The 18,606-nt window shown below is 51.6% G+C and overlaps 3 protein-coding genes across 5 annotated transcripts in view; 2 read left to right on the forward strand and 1 right to left on the reverse strand.

Moving 5' to 3' along the window:
- Positions 1 to 126: 126 nt before the first annotated feature.
- zer1 (zyg-11 related, cell cycle regulator) lies at positions 127 to 9,326 on the forward strand. Of its 2 annotated transcripts, none has more exons than XM_030085195.1 (16): positions 127 to 274; positions 1,847 to 2,094; positions 2,185 to 2,335; positions 2,447 to 2,901; positions 3,506 to 3,676; positions 3,764 to 3,878; positions 4,519 to 4,665; positions 4,749 to 4,922; positions 5,006 to 5,221; positions 5,313 to 5,354; positions 5,833 to 5,952; positions 6,231 to 6,346; positions 6,437 to 6,625; positions 6,722 to 6,819; positions 6,903 to 7,005; positions 8,061 to 9,326. In XM_030085195.1, the coding sequence occupies exons 2-16, from the start codon at positions 1,928 to 1,930 to the stop codon at positions 8,146 to 8,148; spliced, it is 2,352 nt and encodes a 783-aa protein (XP_029941055.1). In that variant the 5' UTR covers positions 127 to 274; positions 1,847 to 1,927; the 3' UTR covers positions 8,149 to 9,326. The 2 variants fall into 2 exon arrangements, with proteins under 2 accessions (XP_029941055.1, XP_029941056.1); XM_030085196.1 differs by lacking the exon at positions 127 to 274 and adding an exon at positions 350 to 785.
- A 2,562-nt stretch (positions 9,327 to 11,888) lies between these two features.
- Positions 11,889 to 18,522, forward strand: LOC115382728 (endophilin-B2). Of its 2 annotated transcripts, XM_030084585.1 has the most exons (12): positions 11,889 to 12,175; positions 13,072 to 13,213; positions 13,454 to 13,465; positions 13,638 to 13,766; positions 13,845 to 13,978; positions 14,049 to 14,141; positions 14,284 to 14,346; positions 15,346 to 15,369; positions 15,448 to 15,537; positions 15,657 to 15,757; positions 15,893 to 16,100; positions 16,191 to 18,522. In XM_030084585.1, the coding sequence occupies exons 1-12, from the start codon at positions 12,113 to 12,115 to the stop codon at positions 16,296 to 16,298; spliced, it is 1,167 nt and encodes a 388-aa protein (XP_029940445.1). In that variant the 5' UTR covers positions 11,889 to 12,112; the 3' UTR covers positions 16,299 to 18,522. The 2 variants fall into 2 exon arrangements, with proteins under 2 accessions (XP_029940445.1, XP_029940446.1); XM_030084586.1 differs by lacking the exon at positions 13,454 to 13,465.
- Positions 13,952 to 18,606, reverse strand: part of LOC115382726 (protein FAM102A-like) — a 33,396-nt gene continuing 28,741 nt past the window's right edge. The window contains exon 13 of the transcript XR_003930594.1: positions 13,952 to 13,979. The gene's annotated coding sequence lies outside the window, so the exon portion shown is untranslated. The remainder of the gene's footprint in view (positions 13,980 to 18,606) is intronic.

Genomic DNA, 18,606 nt, shown 5'->3' on the forward strand with positions numbered 1-18,606 from the left:
GAGTGTGATGGGAGGAAGAAGGGAAGAGAAGGAAAAGGAATAGAGGGGGAAAGAGGAATTATTACAGGTAGGAGGAGGATGAAGAGGAAGAGGCAGAGGAGGAAGAGGAAGAGCAGGGGAAAAGGAGGAGTGTAGTAGAAGTAGGAGGAGGAGTCTGTTTGTTGACATCGGACGAGAGCCCCAGTCAGATGAGTGCAGCCTGCTGCTAAAGCTCTACTTGTGGCCGCCATCAGCGCACCCAGCCGCGGGGAGAGCTCCGGTGGAGCAGCGGCCGGTGAGTCGTGCCCTCGGGACCCGCTGCCCCGCCGCCGGCAGTCCGGGTTGGTCCGGGTTAGTCCGGCTCCGGCTAGCCTGAGCCCCGCTAGCCCCGCTAGCTCAGCTGGCTAACAGCAGAGAAAGTCATCGTTAGCCGGGAGCTAACCCGGAGCCTGGACCGGGACCGGTAGCACCGAGTCGGACACTCGAGGCTTAACTCTGCGTAACAAGTGTTGACCTTTGATACCGGCGCTGGCCGTGACTCCGCGGGCCGCCGGGGGTTGTCGGCTCCTCTGTCACCGGGGCAGTTGGAGTGAATGGTTGTCCGTGGCATCTCGTTAGCTCCGCTTGCTAACTTGGTAACAATCAGCTGTGTTCGCCTCGGCTAGCAGACCGGACGGAGCGGCGCTTCATCCTCACGGCAGCGGGGATTAAACTTCACACTCTGAGCAAATACCTCCACTTCTCCTGCCTCAAGCAGCTTTTCTGGAGCGGCCCACCCCGCCGGCTGGTTCTGCCTGACTTTAAAGGTTTTGCTTTTACTTTAAAGTGTAGCATTAGCATCTCGCCGCTGCTAGCTGCTGTGACACCAGTAACTCAGACGACTGAGTGCTTTTCATGGAAAAGTGCAGTTTAATGTAGAAATACTCTGCTGTATTTACTGACCAAGATATGATTCGGTTCTGATAGTATTTAATGATGGGATATGGATGTTTTTAACCCCTGACTGTAATCAAGAGTGGACTGAATAACAACATTGAAAGCTGACTCTTAATGTAGACTAAATGCATGTGAACTCACATGATCCAGGTCTGTTTATTAACCTGAACCTCGATTATGAATGCTCAAAAATGAAATATCAAAATTGTTCAAAGGGATTTCAGATGTGTAAAAGCTGCAGTTCACAGATTGACAGACTGGGAGAGTTTGAGGAAAAAGGTCTGGAAGCAGCACGGAGGGCAAAAAACAAAAACATGAGGAGGATGACAGGGAGCAGAACAAGGCTGGAGACGATCCGCCGGCCCAGTCCTGGACCAGAGGCAGCATCACAGCACTCTGAGCCGGTCCACACTCCTCCTCTCATGTCAGACTGAGAAATCCCCAATTCAAGCTGCAGCAGAGTGAAAATCTATGAGCATTCATGCTGTAGAGTCCGGCGCGGCTTTCCACTTCCCCACAGTGCCACCTCTTTTTCTCCACAGCAACTTGAAAGCCTCTTAGCGGGTCTATAACCAGATCTCCTCCATGCACGAGAAGTGACCGACTTTTCACCAATCCGTAAAATAAACAACCTTTCGACAGTTTAATGTCCTGATTTGCTGTAATTCTGACTTTGTGAGCTGTGAGTTAGAACTGAAAGCAGTTAAAGAAGATTGTAGAACAAAGTTGAAATAACTGAAATGTTCACACTTAGAATTAAAACTCAGGTGAAAAGTGAACTTCTTCAACTGATCTGTTGCGAAAACTGTAATATCAGAAATATGTGGTTAATTTATTGTAATTATGATTCCAATCAGCAGCTTCTTTCAGTACGTTTTCAGTTTCATATCTGAGTATTAAATTGTACTCTTTCATTTTGTTTTTTTCCCAGTACAAGCTGCCTGTGGCGTCGAGAGGAATGCTCGCAGCTCTGCCCTGTGTTTGATCCCAGCCTGAGAACCAGAGGCTAAACATGGCGGCCAAGGCGGGAGACGACCCCGAGAGCCTCATGACCCTGGCCACCGTCTTCTGCCTGAGGAACCTGAGGAAGACCATGTGCTACCAGGGCCTGAGGAACAAGCTGTGCCTCCGCTCCGACATCTTCCTCCCCAGCGAAATCTGCGACAAGCTGGTCAACACGTACGTGACGCCCCCCCCCCACCGATCGCCGGCCTCCCGGAGGGTCTGGCACCTGTGTGTAACGGGTGCCGTGTTGATTTTTTTGGACAGGTATATGGAGCTGATCCACACAGACAGCAACTTCGAGCCAGAGGAGAGCTTCTTCCAGCTCTTCTCAGACCCCCGCAGCACCCGGCTGACCAGGGTCCAGCTGAGGGAAGACTTTGTGCGCGACAGAGACCTGGAGGCCATCAGGAAGCAGGTCAGGCACGGCGAGCTGCTGACGCCGTGCACTTTTCATCTGTCAACCAGAAAGCACCTGCTCGACCTCATATTTAATAACCTTGAATTGGCCTTTTCTGTGTCGCTGCAGGACCTGATCGAGCTCCACCTCACCTACTGCAACAGCTTATCGTCCCGCAGCCTGAAGACCCTGTCCTGCTTCCGGGACACGCTGGTCTCGCTCTGCCTCTTCGGCTGCAGCCACATCTTCTACAGGAAGAGCGGCGCGCCGCTGGCCTGCATCGAGGACACGGAGGACGAGGAGGAGGAGAGCCCCGCGTCCAGGCAGGCCTTGGAGACGGACTTTAACTTCCAGGGCTTCAACCGCCTGCGGCTGCTCAACCTGGGCGGGCTGCCCGACGAGGTGGACGCCGAGACGCTGCTCCGGCCGCTGCGCTCCCTCACCTCGCTGGACCTGTCCAACGTGCAGCTGCTGGGCACGGCGTTCCTCACCCAGTGGAAGGAGCGGCTGGCCTCCCTGGTTCTCTACAACGTGGACCTGTCGGAGGAGCTGGTCAGCACGGTGGTGGAGCTGGTGAATCTCAGGTGAGGAGGGGGGGGGGGGGGCTTCAGGGCACCCGCAGGTTTCTTAAACAACACATTAAAAACTGTCTGTCTGCAGCGGCTCCACGAAGCTTTCACAACATGAAACGTGGTTGAACATTGAACTTATTTTTATTATAGTGACACACCGCAGTACTGTTCAGAATGATTCGTCACTCTCGGCTCAGAAGGGATTCAAATGAAGGTACAAGTAGAATCAGGAAAAATCGCTAAAACCACAAGAAAAGGGGAAAAAAGTGATAGAATATTTAAAAAAAAACATTAAATGTGTAGAATTTCTGAAAGAAAAACATAAAATTGTTGGAATAAAGCATGGAAAACTGCTATAAAGGAGGTAAAACGGTTGAAACAACTGAAATTTCAAATTTGTCAGCAAAAAATACTTGAAAATAGGAGCAAAACTGTTAAAATCAGGTATAAAGAGAGATTAAATTTAATAGAATGGTCACTACTCTGGACCTTAATTTCATAAAATGTATTTTTGTATGTGAATGAAAGCTGTATATGAAACTTCCTGAAGAGAGCTGCTACAACAGCTCCGATCAGCCAGCTCCTGACCGTCTCCCCTCTCCCGTCGCCCCCCCAGGCATCTGGACATCTCCCGGGAGAGCCGGCGGCCCAAGTTCAAGATGACCAGGAAGACCCTGACGGCCATCGTGCAGCGCCTGCTCAACCTGGTGTCTCTGGACATCTCGGGCCACATGATGCTGGACAACTGCACCGTCCCACACTTCGAGGAAGCCATGGGACGTCCGAGGTGGCGAGCCCCCCCCCCCGACTCCCCCACACGCTCTCTCTCCGTCGGACCGCCACTGACGACGCGCCGCCGTTCTCTGTCTTCCAGCATCGAGCCGTGTAAGAGCAGCATCTACCCCTTCCAGGAGCTGAAGAGGCCGCTGCAGTTCCTGGGCCTGTACGACACCACGCTCTGCAACGTCACGCACATCCCCGCTTATAAGGTGTGGCAGACGTCGCAGTTATTGATCCGTCTCACTCCCAACGCGTCGGGGACGACTGCTCTTTTTGTATTAGCGTGCTACCTATGCTACAAACACTTCAGTTTCTCTGTGAAACTCCAGACGTTCTTCACTGCATCCTGCAGCAGCTTCATCAGGTGTCTTTTTCTTATGATCGCTTATTGTCATATTTTATATGTTTTTAATTCTAAACCAACTATTCAGCTCATTCTCTAGTTTCATTTTCATTATTTGGTCCAATAGGTTTATTCTTTTTCTTACAACAATTGGATTTTAGGTGAAAACTGGATTTTTGTCTCCTAAAAATGAGTGCTTTTACTCTCTTAAATGGATTGCTGTAATGTGGCCAGTCCCACTGGGAGTGCAGTTTATTCAGAGGTGTCCTTTAACTGAGGGAAACATAACAGACGAGTCGACGGTCTTTACTTTTCCACTCGTTGACGGTCATTCCAGCCAGGTGTGCTCACTCCTTATTTACCCCCCTACGTCACGAGCAAGCCTGTTTACCCCGCCTCCTCTAACGGCAGCTCTTCTCTCACAGTGATAATTCTAAACTGAGATAAATCAAAGGCGGTACCTGTAGCAGATGAAGTCCAGTCATCAGGTTGTTGTTTCCGCTCAGGTGACGGGGTCAAAGAATGAAGACCAGGTCCTGAACGCCATCGAGGCGTACACGGAGTTTCGTCCCGAGCTGGCGCACAGAGCCATCAACCAGCTGTTCGACATCGCCAGGATACAGCACTGCAGCCAGCTGCTGCGGGCTTTACAGGTAGGACGCTGGCTGGCCGTTTCCCCGCCGCCGCCGCCCTGCCTCGACGTGGTGTGACCTCCTCCTCTTCCTCCTCCCTTCAGCTCGTCATCGCCGCTCTGAAGTGCCACAAATACGACAAGAGCATCCAGGTGACGGGCAGCGCCGCGCTCTTCTACCTGACCAACACCGAGTACCGCAGCGACCAGAGCGTGCGGCTGCGCCGGGAGGTCATCCAGGTGGTGCTGAACGGGATGGAGCAGTACCAGGAGGTCACGGTAGGACGGCTGCAGACGCTCCACTCGCGCCCACGCTCAGAAAACAGAGATCCCGTCAGGAAACCACGGCGCTCCCCCTCCAGGTCCAGAGGAACTGCTGCCTGACGCTGTGCAACTTCAGCATCCCGGAGGAGCTGGAGTTCCAGTACAGCCGCGTCAACCAGCTGCTGCTGAAGATCCTGGAGCCGGCGCGGCAGGACGAGTCCATCCAGAGGATCGCCGTGCACCTGTGCAATGCGCTGGTCTGCCAAGTGGACAACCACCACAAGGAGGCCGTGGGCAAGATGGGCTTCGTCAAGGTGAGGCCTCTGACTGTCTGACGCGCCGGTCCATTGAGCAGCTGTGCTTGGAGTCGGGTTAAATTGATGCTTTTTCCTCTCTGTTTCACAGACGATGTTGAATTTGATTCAGAAGAAGCTCCAGGACAGAATGGTGAGTGTCGGGCGCCGGAGTCTTCATTTATCCACACCATTCGTCTTTAGCAAGATGTATTAGAGCGAATAATGTTCTCATATGAGGAGCAGAAAACGGCTGTAGTGAGGAGTCTGCGCTCAGAGGATCAGTGTAGCGTCTCTGAGGACGGAGCGAGTGTGAACATGTGAGCTTAAAGATGCAGAGAGGAAGTGAACCAGCAGGTTCATTCAGTCCCGTTTGGCGAAATTCCTGAAGCCGCTTCAGACTCTTCAGAGTAACCCGGGGGTGTCGAACTCATGAAGGCAGTGACTGCAGACAGATGTGATGCAGATTTAACTCTGATTCACCAGGAAGTTTCATGAAAAATGGCGTCTTTTTATCCTGTGACAAACGTTCAGATTTTGTGAAAACAAATCGAGTCAATTGATCTTAAATTGGCTGTGCTGCTTAACGTGCGTGTGTGTGCGTATGTGCGCGTATGTGCGCGTTGCTCCAGTGTGACCAGGTGATGGAGTTCTCCTGGAGCGCTCTGTGGAACATCACGGACGAGACGCCCGACAACTGCCAGATGTTCCTCAACTGCCGCGGCATGAACCTCTTCCTGGAGTGTCTACAGGTGAGGCGCACACACACACACACACACACACACACACACACACACACACACACACACACACACACACACACACACACACACACACACACACACACACACACACACACACACACACACACACACACACACACACAGAGCCCTGGCCGCCGCTTCAATTAGCACCACAATAGAACCTGGAACAAACCTTGAAGCAGCTGCTGCAGTCTCAGTTCCAGACTGACGCCTTTCAAGCTGACAAGGTTTTTTTTCGTGTGTGTGTGTTTGTGTGTTTCGTCCAGGAGTTTCCAGACAAGCAGGAGCTCCACAGGAACATGCTGGGCCTGCTGGGAAACGTGGCGGAGGTCAAAGCTCTGCGGCCGCAGCTGCTCACGCCGCAGTTCATCTCCGTGTTCAGGTGGGAGAAATGCTCCGAAGACGTGTCGTTTAAACAGCTTCATGAGGAAAACCTGACCGAGGAGGATTCTCTTCCCCGTCTGCCCTGCAGCAACCTGCTGGACAGCAAGGCCGACGGCATCGAGGTGTCGTACAACGCTTGCGGCGTGCTTTCCCACATCATGTTCGACGGGCCGGAGGTCTGGTCCATGGAGGAGCCGCGCAGAGACTCGGTGATGGACAAGATGTGGGACGCCATCCAGAGCTGGGACGTCAGCTCGCGGCGCAACATCAACTACAGGTGCGTCCGCCGCCCCCGCCTGGCCCGACATGCCGGACCGGGCGGGGTTTCCCAGGCTTCCGGGAGCTCGGTGGCTCACGCTCTGCTCCCTCCCAGGTCGTTCGAGCCGATCCTGCGGCTGCTGCCTCAGAGCATCTCCCCCGTCAGCCAGCACTGGGCCACCTGGGCGCTCTACAACCTGGTGTCCGTTTACCGTGAGTGACCGCGGGCCCCCGGCCTGACGGACCAGCTCTTTTTCTTTTCGCAATCCCTCTGATCTCCCGTCTCCGCTCCGCAGCCAGCAAGTACTGCCCCCTGCTGATCAAGGAGGGAGGAATGAGCCTTCTGGAGAACGTTCTGGAGCTGGACAGCTCACAGCCGGAGACCAAGGACATGGCCAGGTGAGGCGGAGCAGAGGGGAGGGTGTTTCAACACGATGGAGGCGTCTCTCTGACTTCCTCTGTGTTTATATGAGACTTTTTCATCTCTCTCTAAATCCTAATAAAGCCTAATTCCGCTCTAAAATGACCACACCTGAAAACTTTATTCAGAATTAAGTTTAAATCCAAATACCGGCGGGTCTATTCTCCTTTAGAAGCAGAATTTTTTGTTAATTAGGCGCGACATCTTTCTGGTCGTTCTGCGCATGCTCCGTCGAGATGACGCAATATTCCAAGATGGCGGCCCGCGGTTTAACTCGTATGGAAACGATTTATTTAACGGCAGTTTTAGAAGAATTGGATATAATGAAACGAGTGAACGGACCGGCGCTGAACAACGCGGACATTTTCAAAGCTGCAGTGTCAAAGTTAAAGGTGCTGTAGGCAGGATTCCGCATCCCCGCCATCTTGCTTAGGGTTACCTAAGCAAGATGGCGATTTGACCCATCTAAGATGGCGATTTGAAACCCAGCACAGTCAATCCTGTCCTGTTTTCTCTGACATCACGCCCTTACGCAAGTTAAGCCCCTCCCACAAGAACGTGCGAAGGACGCCCCTCGACCAATCACGGTTAGAGCCTCAGGGGCTCTTCTGATTGGTCAAAGATACCTGGAGCTGTGGAGATTCCTTTTCAGCTCAGAACAGAGACAGATGGAAATGCTGCGCCCTCGCGGTGTTATGCTACACTCCTAAAGGATTATCAATGGATACTCTAACATTTAATCCAAAGAAAACACAGAAAAATTAGCATTGACTAGCAAAATCCTGCCTACAGCAGCTTTAATCGAAATAGAAAGACTAAATAAAAGCGCTGTTTACTTCCGGGAGACGTCAGTACGTCACGGCCGCCCCGTCCAATCAGAACGCTTCACAGACCCTGGCGTGAGAGAGGATTTATTCCTTCGTTTTTCCCATGTAAACGCGACGCTTATGAATATAATCCTGAATTACTTCATTCAGAATTGGTTTATTCCGCATTAAAACCCTGTGTGACCCGACTCGCTGTCCCTCTCCAGGAAGGTGATCGATCAGTGTGAGAACTTCAAAGAAGACCCCATGGAGACCAACCACGGGCAGGACGTGAACCACGGGCAGCGGGGTTGACCCGTCGGTCCCAGGAGCCTCCCCTCGCCGCCGCCGCCGTGGTGGACTGTGTGAATTCTTCTTCTTTTAGGTCCTTCGTGTAACTTCATAGAGCAGAAGCCCGGGGCGTGCCAGGCCGGACTGTAGGATGCGGTGTGTGGGGTGTTTTTGTTGTGAGGGTGCTTGCTCTGCCGCACGTCAGCGTCCGGGCGTGTCCGGGCCGGCCGCACAGACCCCCCCCCCCCCCCGCTTCCCCATGTGTGTGTGTTCGTGTGTGTGTTTGTCAGACGGGGCGGCGCTCGGTTCTGGATGGAAGGAGCCAAAAAAGAAAAAAAAAGAAAAGAAAGGGATCCCGCCACCCACAGCTCACCGCCGGTAACCTTTAAAAACACAAACCGACCACGTCTCCCGTCCTGCCGCGGGACATGTACAGTGAAGAGTGGCTCACAGTGCTGGACTCTGCTGGTAAATATGTAAATATTCTCTGTGTGTCTCATCCTTTCTACTGTCCGATCATCGTTCTCGCGGCGCGCACGGTGGGGCCTGTCGGAGAACACGGGCGTCCCGGTGTGGTCTGGCCTCTGTGGATCCTCTGTTCTCTAGAGGAGCGTCTCCATCTCGCTTCTGTTTCTATCCGACTCCTGAAGCAGCGGGGAGCTTCGACACTTCATCACGAGCACTTGGTTAAAAAAAAAAAAGAAAAAGAAAAAAAGACGGGAGTGAAGACGTACTGGGACATTCTGGAGGACATGGTCTCCAGGAGTGGACTGACACCAACAATAAGCACATCTGCATGTTTCTCCTGGGCTTTCCACCTTCACGGATCCACCTTCAGCTCTTAGGAAACACCCAGAGACGAGTTTTACTCCGAGCTGCTTCGGTTTAGGCTCCACAGCTCTGGAGAGATCAGAATTTGTAGAAAAAGCTCTGCGTCTCAAGGCAACGCCGCTCGGGGGAGAATCGAGACGGATCCTGACCGGACGAGTCACGAACAGCAAGTTTGAGCTCCTCGGCTTCAGATCGTTAAAGAGAAGAGAAATCGTCCCAAGACTTAACTGCTTTAATTGAAGTGCTTCCAGAGTTTGGATGTCTGATGAAGATCAGTGGCAGAGTTAAAAAAAAAAAAAAAAAATTCCCATCATTCAAAGGTTCGACTGCATCGTCTCCGCCGCAGGCAGCTCTGGGGTGTCATGGCCGCCGCAGGCGCTCTCTGAAGGGGAAGCTTCAGCGTTGGATTCAGACTCGCCTCCACCAGCAAACAGACTGTTTTCTCCGATGTGGTAGAGAGGACCAGCAGGAGAGGAGAGCTTCATGTTTCTCCTTTAGCTGTGAAACTGTTCATCAGCTTCACCGAGCAGCTCCGAGTTCACTCTCAATACTTTTTAAACACATTTAAGTTTTCAGGAAAAATTCACGTCCAAGTACTCGGTCTAAGTTTTAAAAGATCATTTCTTTAATGTCTATATTATAATTTATCCACAAACATGTAAATATACATCATTTTTCTTTAAAAAAAATCCCTTTTGTTTCTGTCATTAAAACACAAACTGTTCTTTGACCTCAGATGTTCAGCAGCGAAATAAAAACATGTTTCAACCATGAAGTAATTCAAAAAAGTGAATTAAGTAGAATAATTGTAATAAAAAAAACCTATTCAAAGTAAAAGCTGTCATCCTGTAAAGGGGCTTTAAATGGAGAGCATTCTGGTTTTCTTCTGAAATTCATTCAGAGTTCAGTTTTTTTGAAGGGACCGAAAATGTCACAACATAAGTTTAAATCAATCAGTCACAAACTTGTTCTACAGTACGACTCCTTCGGATCTCTGTCTTATTTCCACTTCGTTTTTAAGTCACTTTCTTTTTGGTATTTTTGTTTTAAAATGTCGGATGGTTTAACCACAAAAACCAGATCTTTCTAGAAGTGGTTCCTGAACCCAAACTAACCCTCAAAACCATTATTTCTGCTTTTCTGGTTGAGAATGTGTAAAAAATGTTCCTCAAGCTTCATACCGTTGAACCTAAAGTGAGAAACTGTAAAGCCGTGATTTAAAATAAGCTCTTAATTGATTTTTTGGCTCTCATATTTTAATGTTTTTGCTATTTTTAAATTTTAAAAATGTAAAAATCCAGAGAAGCCTGCGTGCTGTGCTGCGAACCAGCTGCGTTTGGTTTGTCCTCAGTTCGGTCAGAGAAGCGAGAAAACTCGTTGACTCACTTCTGCCCCCCGAAGCCCACGTGAGGCATTGCATCCTCTTCGGTCGCCGAGCTCAGACCTGCTTCCTCCTGGATCTGAACCTCACACCTCCTCCTGCTCATGAGCCCAGTCAGTCTTTGGCAGTCGGACGTGGAAAGCTTCTCTCACTCTGGTCTCGTTCTCATGGACGCTACGTATGCAGCTCCTCATCCCGCCTCCTCCTCGGGGCTCCCTCAGTTCTCACTTCTCAGTACAGCGGTTGTCGGTGTGATTTCCATGGGATGTCATGTTGCTTCTCGCAGTAAAATGAATGTTTTCACCGGTGTAGGCGTGAGGTGACCAGCTTTATTAGACACTTAATGTGGGTTTGTGTAATCTGGAGGACACACATGATCAAAGCTCTTCTTCTTTTTTTTTTTTGAGTGTTTTATTTTGTTGAATTGCACAGTGTTTGAATAATTGTCCTGTGGACAGACAGAGGACGATGAGCCGGACGTTCTGTCTGCCGCCCTGTCCCATCAGAACTTTCAGTTTCTGAGAAAGTCTGGCTCTTTGGGTTTCCACTGGGAAAACGGCTGCCTCCGTTTCTCAGATTCCGCTCGGTTCTTCTCCGGTCCGTCGACACGCCGCTGTTGAATTCTTTTGTAACTGCTGATTTTCATGGGAAGACGAGTGGCAGACTTGGGATCCAGACAGTATGGAGCTCCACTTTCTCTTTGCCTGAATAGGTCCAGGACATCAGTGTAAAAATATGAATGAGCAATAAAGATGGAGTGGTTCGAAAGCGGTGCCTTCTGTGGTTTATTCTTTTGTTTTCACTGCAGGTTACACACCTAATGGAAGAATGAAACACAAGTTCTCTTCACTGTTCAGGCGATTTTCCTACCTCCTGTTAGGTTTTTAAAATTCTGAGGATTAAAACCAAATTTTAGGAGTATTTATGATATGAATAATTTTATTTCCTTTAATTATACTTTTTTCCAATCACTGTTACAACTTTAAATTCCTCCAGAGCTTTGCAGTGAATTTAATTCAGCTTTATATTTTATAGCGTCAATTCCACCAGTCATTCCTAGACAGTTTTACAGAGAAACCCTCCTCAAGAATATGAGGCATGTTTAAAAATGTCAAAAAAAAACCTCTTCAATAAAAAACCCTATAATAATTTCTTATGTCTGAATTCTTGCTTGTGCTGTACGTCGCTTTGGATAAAAGCGTCTGTTCAGTGAAACTGTAATAATTGTAATAGTTAATATAAGTGTAATAATATAATATAAAAATATAAAAAAAATATATAAAAATAATATGTATATATATATATAAATAAAAAATATAATAAAATATATGTCTATATCGCCTTCATCTTGTCCTGGCTGTGAGGAGGAGGGTTCATAAGGTGTCCTCCAGGGGGCGGCAGTGAGTCTTGCTCCACGTGCTGCGGTCCCTTTAAGCGGACGTGTCCTCCAGGGGGCGGTAGAGAGCCGTGTCTCTCGCCGTCCTGCGGTCCCTTTAAGCGGACGTGTCCTCCAGGGGGCGGTAGAGAGCCGTGTCTCTCGCCGTCCTGCGGTCCCTTTAAGCGGCGGGGTGTAGCAGCAGCAGCTCCCGAGCCTCCTGAAGCGGATTACGGCTCCGCCGCTGCGTCTGTCCGGCCGCTGCTCCACCGACGGACCACCAACGCCCCTCCATCCGAGTGAGCCGAGCCGAGCCTTCCCCTCCCTCCCCCGGCAGCCCTCAGCCCTCAGCGGGGACGCGGCCCGGATCCGTGCCTGGATGCGCAGCTCCTGCCGGAAACATGGATTTCAACGTCAAAAAGCTGGCTTCGGACGCGGGGGTCTTCTTCACCCGGGCGGTGCAGGTAGGACCACCGACCCCCCCGCGGGGCCGCGGGGACCCGGCCGTCCTCCGGGCTCCCTGGCCCGGCTGTCTGCCCGCAGAGGCGCCGCTGTAAGCCGATCAAGCCTCAGCCTGCTCCATCCATTATTGATGGCTGGACCAGGCGATACGGGGGGAATCGCAGAAATATCGTGACACGCTTAATATCGTGACACAGAAACGCATTAAATTAAATAATCATGCGGTTTGATTTGTTCTTAGATCCAGTTTTTGCACATATGCAGCTGTGTGAATGTCAGTTTTAAATAAGTCCAGTTCAATCGATTTCAGTTCATAATTAATTCACAAGAAATAACATAAAATTGTAGTAATTTAATTGATTGGCAGCTGTTATTAATGGAAATACCTGGAGGCTGCAGGACAGCAGTCTGAGACTCAGACATCAAGGGAAAATAGTAAAAACAGAAAAATGAATTATTCAGGTAGAAACTGTAGCTTCCCACTGAGAATAGGGGGATCCAAACCCGTCTGTGAGGGGTTTTCTCTGCACATCCAGAAGACGTCCTCAAAGCAGCAGAATAAACCCACAAAGACGTCTTTTCAACACTGATTTTTTTAATGTCCAATTTTGATCCCATGAAGGTGAGTTTATCCAAGTTGTGTTTATTTTATGTGATTATTTACATCCTTGGTTTCCAAATGAAAAGCTCTTGTGCAGATGCTGTCTCGAATGTCCCTGATCTCGTCTGATCTCAGACGCTGAGCAGGGTAGGAGACGAGCGGGAACACCAGTTTTCTTGACTTAAAGATATAAATATGTGTCTGGACAAGGTTCAACACTGAAAGCTCTGAAACCTCCCAGCTCTCGGCGAACCTCCAGAGTGGGGCGTCCCTGACTGCGTCCTTCCTGTCCTGCAGTTCACAGAGGAGAAGCTGGGCCAGGCGGAGAAGACGGAGCTGGACCCTCACCTGGACAACCTGATCAGTCGGGGGGACAGCACTAAGAACTGGACCGAGAAGATCTTGAGGCAGACGGAAGTCCTGCTGCAGCCCAACCCCAGTGAGTCTCCGTCCCCCCGCTGGGGGTTTGAAGCCCCTGCTCAGCGCCTTGTCTGTCCTCAGCGTCTCGTCAGTTCTGGCTTCTTTTGAAGTGTTTATTAACGTCTGTATTCCCACTGGAAGACCGCATGTCTGTCCCTGTCCAACAGCAGCAGCGTCTCTAGTAATTCCAGTCTCTGACGTGCTCTGAATGTGAGTGAGTGGACTAACAGGTGTGTATTCTTAACCCCTCATGCTGCAGTCGACCACACCGGTGAGTCCCGGGGTCTTCAGCTTGTTTGTCCTCATAACTTCCTAATTTTACAGATTAAGAAATGTGTTTTTGTTTTGTGATATTCTGAAAGAATTACTGTTAGTCTTAGTGAATGGTCTCCAGGTTTGGAGGTGTTATGTCGCTGATTGAGATGATCTCCGTGTGGTCCCAGGTGCCCGGATAGAGGAGTTCATCTATGACAAGCTGGACAAGAAGCTTCCGTCCAGGACCACCAACGCCGAGCTGCTGGGCCAGCACATGCTGGAGGCCGCCGCCGACTTCGGCCCCGAGACGCCGTACGGTGAGCGGACCGCCGTCCGCCGGGCGTTGACAGGAAGTGACGGGAGTGTGTGTGTGTGTGTGTGTGTGTCCACCGCAGGCAGCACGCTGATCACCGTCGGGGAGTACCAGAAGAGGCTGGGGAGCGCCGAGCGCGAGTTCCTCCAGACCTCCGCCGCCAACTTCCTCTGTCCGCTCCGTAACTTCCTGGAGGGGGACTGGAGGACCATCTCGGTGAGTGGACGTCCCCGCGCCGTCCCGGGAAACCCGGCGTTCCTGACGGCTCCTCTGCTGTCTGCTGCAGAAAGAGCGGAGGATCCTGGAGAACCGGCGGCTGGATCTGGACATCTGCAAGGCGCGCCTCAAGAAGGCCAAGCAGGCCGAGGCCAAGGCCGCGGTGAGACGGGACGCCGCTGTCCGTCCCTCCGTCCGTCCAGACAGAATTAAAACATCAGTGGACAGTCAGTCAGTACAAGAACCTGACTTTCTTCTCCCGTCTCTTGCTGCTCGCCGCCGCTTGTCCTCGTGTCCACCTGAAGGCTGCGCCAGATTTCCAGGAGACGCGACCTCGGAACTACGTCCTGTCTGCCAGCGCGTCCGCGGTAAGAAGACCAGAGGACGAACGTCCAGACTGTCTCAGATCGCTCAGGTGTAGCAGAGGAGGAGATTTTCTCTGACTCCAGTGGAGTGAAGCGTAAACACTCCGGGGCTTCACTTCCTGTCTCGCTGAGACGAACATTTCTGGAAATTCATATTATTTGTAATATTTTATGTTGTGAAAGACAGACTGAAGTACAGTTTCGCGTGTGTGTGTGTGTGTGTGTGTGTGTGTGTGTGTGTGTGTGTGTGTGTGTGTGTGTGTGTGTGTGTGTGTGTGTGTGTGTGTGTGTGTGTGTGTGTGTGTGTGTGTGTGTGTGTGTGTGTGTGTGTGTGTGTGTGTGTGTGTGTGTGTGTGTGTGTGTGTGTGTGTGAGCAGCTGCAGAGCGGCTGGGAGAGCTGGGACGCTGTTCCTGAGCCCAGTGTTTCAGAGCAGATGAAGGTTGGACTCGTGTCGTGTTGTTTTAGCAGAGTTGGTAGAAATCCAGAGTCTTCTGAAGACTTTCCCCCTCCCCGATCACTTCCTGATCACTTCCTGGTCACTTCCTGGTTGCTCCTTTTAGTTGTTTTGTCTCCTGTTACGTAGTTTTTCGGACCCAGAGTAAAACATTTGAATCTGAGACATTTCTAAACTGGTTTGACTTTCCAGCCTTTAATCTGGAGAATCTCAACACAAACCACTGAAAATGTTCCGTACACACACTGACTGCCCACACTCCAGGAAGGAATCAGTTTCACTGCCAACTTTCAAAGTAAAAGCTTCTACCTGTCGGAGTCTTCTGCTGCGTCCGAGTCGACTGGAGGAGAATCCAGTGTTTAGACGGCTCCTGTTGGGAGGCCGGTCTCACCTGTGGTCAGTAGATGTCAGTAGACGTCTGGCTCGGCTCCGTGTTGCTGCAGATCCTCCTGACTGACCTCAGATCAGTGTGATGTTAGCTCCTCCCATCTGCTGCTGTGACCCACGATCAAACTAACCCGGCTGTTTCTCTCTGCTTCCGTCTCAGCTGCTGAGCGAGGAGGTGGACAAGGTGAGTCCCCCCGTCCCCCCCGTCTGGTACCGGTGTGTTCCTCCCTGTCCTCACGTGTCCTCCCCCCACCCGCTCCAGGCCGAGCACGAGCTCCGTGTGGCTCAGACCGAGTTCGACCGGCAGGCCGAGGTGACCAGGCTGCTGCTGGAGGGCATCAGCAGCACGCACGTGAGCCCCGCCGAAGTCTATTTCCCACTGGGCACCCAGTGGGAAACCAACTTCAACTGCCATCCTTCAGTTTTTCTATAATCCAGCGTTTGTCTGCCGCGTCTCTCCCCCCCCCTCAGCTCAACCACCTGCGCTGCCTGCAGGACTTTGCGGAGGCCCAGGCCACGTACTACGCCCAGTGTCACCACTACATGCAGGACCTGCAGCGGGAGCTCAGCAGGTCAGCTGTGAGCGCGGCGTCGCCCGTCACTGAAGCGTTTTGATCAGTGAAAAGAGGTTTCACTGATTCATTGCAGATGTGACTGTATGATTAGTGAGCGTGTGATCAAGAGTAAATCAAACCTTCGTCCTGCAGATCTGCTAATGCCGTCGGCGCCCCACACTCCTCCTCCGCCGCCGCCGTCGGCCCCCCCGCCGCCACCGCCGCCGCCGCGCCGGGCCAGAAGCCCGGCACGCTGTCCATGGAGCAGGTGCAGCTGCCCGTCACGGGAGCCCGGAAGGCCAAGGTGCTGTACGACTACGACGCCCACGACGGCAGCGAGCTGTCCCTGCTGGCCGACGAGGTGCGTCGGCGCTCCGCCCTCCGGCGTCCAGAGCCGCTCCGAGTCGCCGCTCCGGGTTAACCTTCCTCTCCTCCTCCTCCTCCTCCTCAGCTCATCACGGTGTACACCGTACCAGGACTGGACCCCGACTGGCTGGTCGGAGAGCGAGGGAACGACAAGGGCAAAGTGCCGGTCACCTACCTCGAACTGCTGAGCTAATGGACCAGACATCACACACACACACACACACACACACACACACACACACACACACACACACACACACACACACACACACACACACACTCACTGTCTCCCGTCGTTCTGTGTTCTGCTCTGTATCAAACTCTTATGCAAAGCGCCTGCTGATGAGGACGCTGAAGCGCCGCGTGACAAACACTTTATTTTGACGTGGCCGACTTCCTCTTTACTCCACCGGTGTGTTTCCCGTGTGTGACGAAGCCGTGCTGACACACACACACACACAGTTCATGGCTTGTCTTAACACTCCCACATTCGTCTTCATTTAGAAGCTGGGCTCATGACGCTGACGTTAACGTGTGACGCAGCGGAAATGATCCCCGGAGCAGGAAACGCCAAACTCCACTGAACGAGGAGAGGAAGTGAAGGTGGAACTCAGGGATTACTGGATGGAACACAAGTTTAAAAAAATGAGCCCAACAGGTTGATTTAGTGTTGAAAAAAACGTATAAGATGTGATCATGTTGAACAAAAAGTAGAGAAACTGTTTGGCGTTAATCTCAATTAATGAGTTTAAGTCACTACACAGGTCATCCCCACGCTGAATGGAGGAAACCAGATGACAACCTTTCAAAATAAGAGCATTAAAAGGTTTCCAATAGGCGCCTTCAAGAACACAAAGCAGCGTGACCTTTGAACTCGCTCCCTATGCAACTGTGAGGCACGGCGGAGGGACCATCAGGAGCCGGGCTCCCTCCCGCCCCGGCAGATGGATTTCAGCCTTCACTCTCTGTCACCGTTCAGCTCTCTGCGTTTCCTGGTCTCCGGTTCGATCGCCGGTCTGTTGGCCGGCTTCCTGTAAACTCAGCAATACAGACGCAGCAGGAAGCCGTGAGCTGAGGAGCTCAGACGCTTCTCTGAATCCCCGCCGGCCCCGATAGTCACACAGCTTCACTCGTGTTCGTGGAAAAATCTGCTTTTCGTTAGACGATCAGGCTTAGTCGGCATGTTTCTCGTTAAAGGCGTCTCTTTTATTTTGAGCTTCAGTGACTCAGCTGCAGCTGGTCTGAAACCACGTGAATGGAGAGAAGTAAGGGAAGCGAGCTGGAAGGTGCTGCAGGAATCCAGAATGAGGGACTCTGTACACGCTGTCTGTTACCTCTGTGTCTGATCTGTGAAACCTAGAGCATGTGTGGGTTTTTGCATGTGGGACAGTTCTCCTGGGATCTTCGTCTAAATGAAACTTTTCTGACCCGATGGATGAACTGATGCTCAAACAGCCTGATTTGGGGGCATTTAGCTGAGAAGAGGCCGACCTGGACCCCGTCCTGGAGCCAGACCCGGACCTGGACCCCGTCCTGGAGCCAGACCCGGACCTGGACCCCGTCCTGGAGCCAGACCCGGACCTGGACCCCGTCCTGGAGCCAGACCCGGACCTGGACCCCGTCCTGGAGCCAGACCCGGACCTGGACCCCGTCCTGGAGCCAGACCCGGACCTGGACCCCGTCCTGGAGCCAGACCCGGACCTGGACCCCGTCCTGGAGCCAGACCCGGACCTGGACCCCGTCCCACTGATCCCTCAGCTCCTCACTGCCAGCTCCCCGGCTTTTCCTTTCTCCTGTCAGCCCTGGACCTGGACTGGGCCTGGACCTGCTTGTTGTGTCCGGTCGCTGTCGGAATGTGTGTTTGTTGTTTGAAGTGTTCTGCTCTTGTTTTGTCGTCTCGCTCTGGCAGCTCTGGAGAGACGCTGGTCTGAGGAGACCAGGTCTAATGGCAGTGTTCCTGTTTGAGTGCTAATGCAATAAGTGTGTATCGTCTTGTGAGGACCCCCCTCCCCTCCCGTATACTTTGTTTCTTTTAATCATGATTCCGGCTTTTCGTTTCATTTTTCTGTATAATTTAACCTTGTATAATTTGCCATTTTTATTTTCAGAAGTTGAATTGTTTTCACAACAAGACTTTTTGGTTCATATTTCGCGACTGTAGAAAGAAACGACCGTTTCTGCATCTGTATTTCCAGCTGTGACGGCTGCAGATGTTTGGGTGTGTGTCATCCTCGCACACTTTGAAAGCCCCTCATTTCTGACCCCGGGGAGCACGGCCGTGCTACGTTTGCCTGTAACATGCTTTTAATTTGGAGTGCTCTGGAGATGTTTCCTGTTTGGAGAGGTCCTCGCTTCATGACGTCGTCCCTCTGATGGCCACTGGTTTGATGTGCAATAAACATGCATGTGTGTTACATGTGAAACGCCAGCGTCTGGCTCTTCTTAAAATCCCTGCAGAACTTCTCAGATGTGTTTAGTTCATTTTGGATCGTGTTCTGAAC

Source organism: Salarias fasciatus (genome assembly GCF_902148845.1).
Source record: "Salarias fasciatus chromosome 7 unlocalized genomic scaffold, fSalaFa1.1 super_scaffold_4, whole genome shotgun sequence".
Taxonomy (NCBI): domain Eukaryota; kingdom Metazoa; phylum Chordata; class Actinopteri; order Blenniiformes; family Blenniidae; genus Salarias; species Salarias fasciatus.

Excerpts from the sequence above, each read along its gene's own strand:
- zer1 (XM_030085195.1), top strand. The coding sequence starts at position 1,928 with ATGGCGGCCAAGGCGGGAGACGACCCCGAGAGCCTCATGACCCTGGCC. Across the intron at positions 2,336-2,446 it reads TGGAGGCCATCAGGAAGCAG|GACCTGATCGAGCTCCACCT; the intron begins GTCAGGCACGGC and ends GTGTCGCTGCAG. Across the intron at positions 3,879-4,518 it reads CGCACATCCCCGCTTATAAG|GTGACGGGGTCAAAGAATGA; the intron begins GTGTGGCAGACG and ends GTTTCCGCTCAG.
- LOC115382728 (XM_030084585.1), top strand. The coding sequence starts at position 12,113 with ATGGATTTCAACGTCAAAAAGCTGGCTTCGGACGCGGGGGTCTTCTTC. Across the intron at positions 12,176-13,071 it reads TCTTCACCCGGGCGGTGCAG|TTCACAGAGGAGAAGCTGGG; the intron begins GTAGGACCACCG and ends CCTGTCCTGCAG. Across the intron at positions 14,347-15,345 it reads TGTCTGCCAGCGCGTCCGCG|CTGCTGAGCGAGGAGGTGGA; the intron begins GTAAGAAGACCA and ends CTTCCGTCTCAG.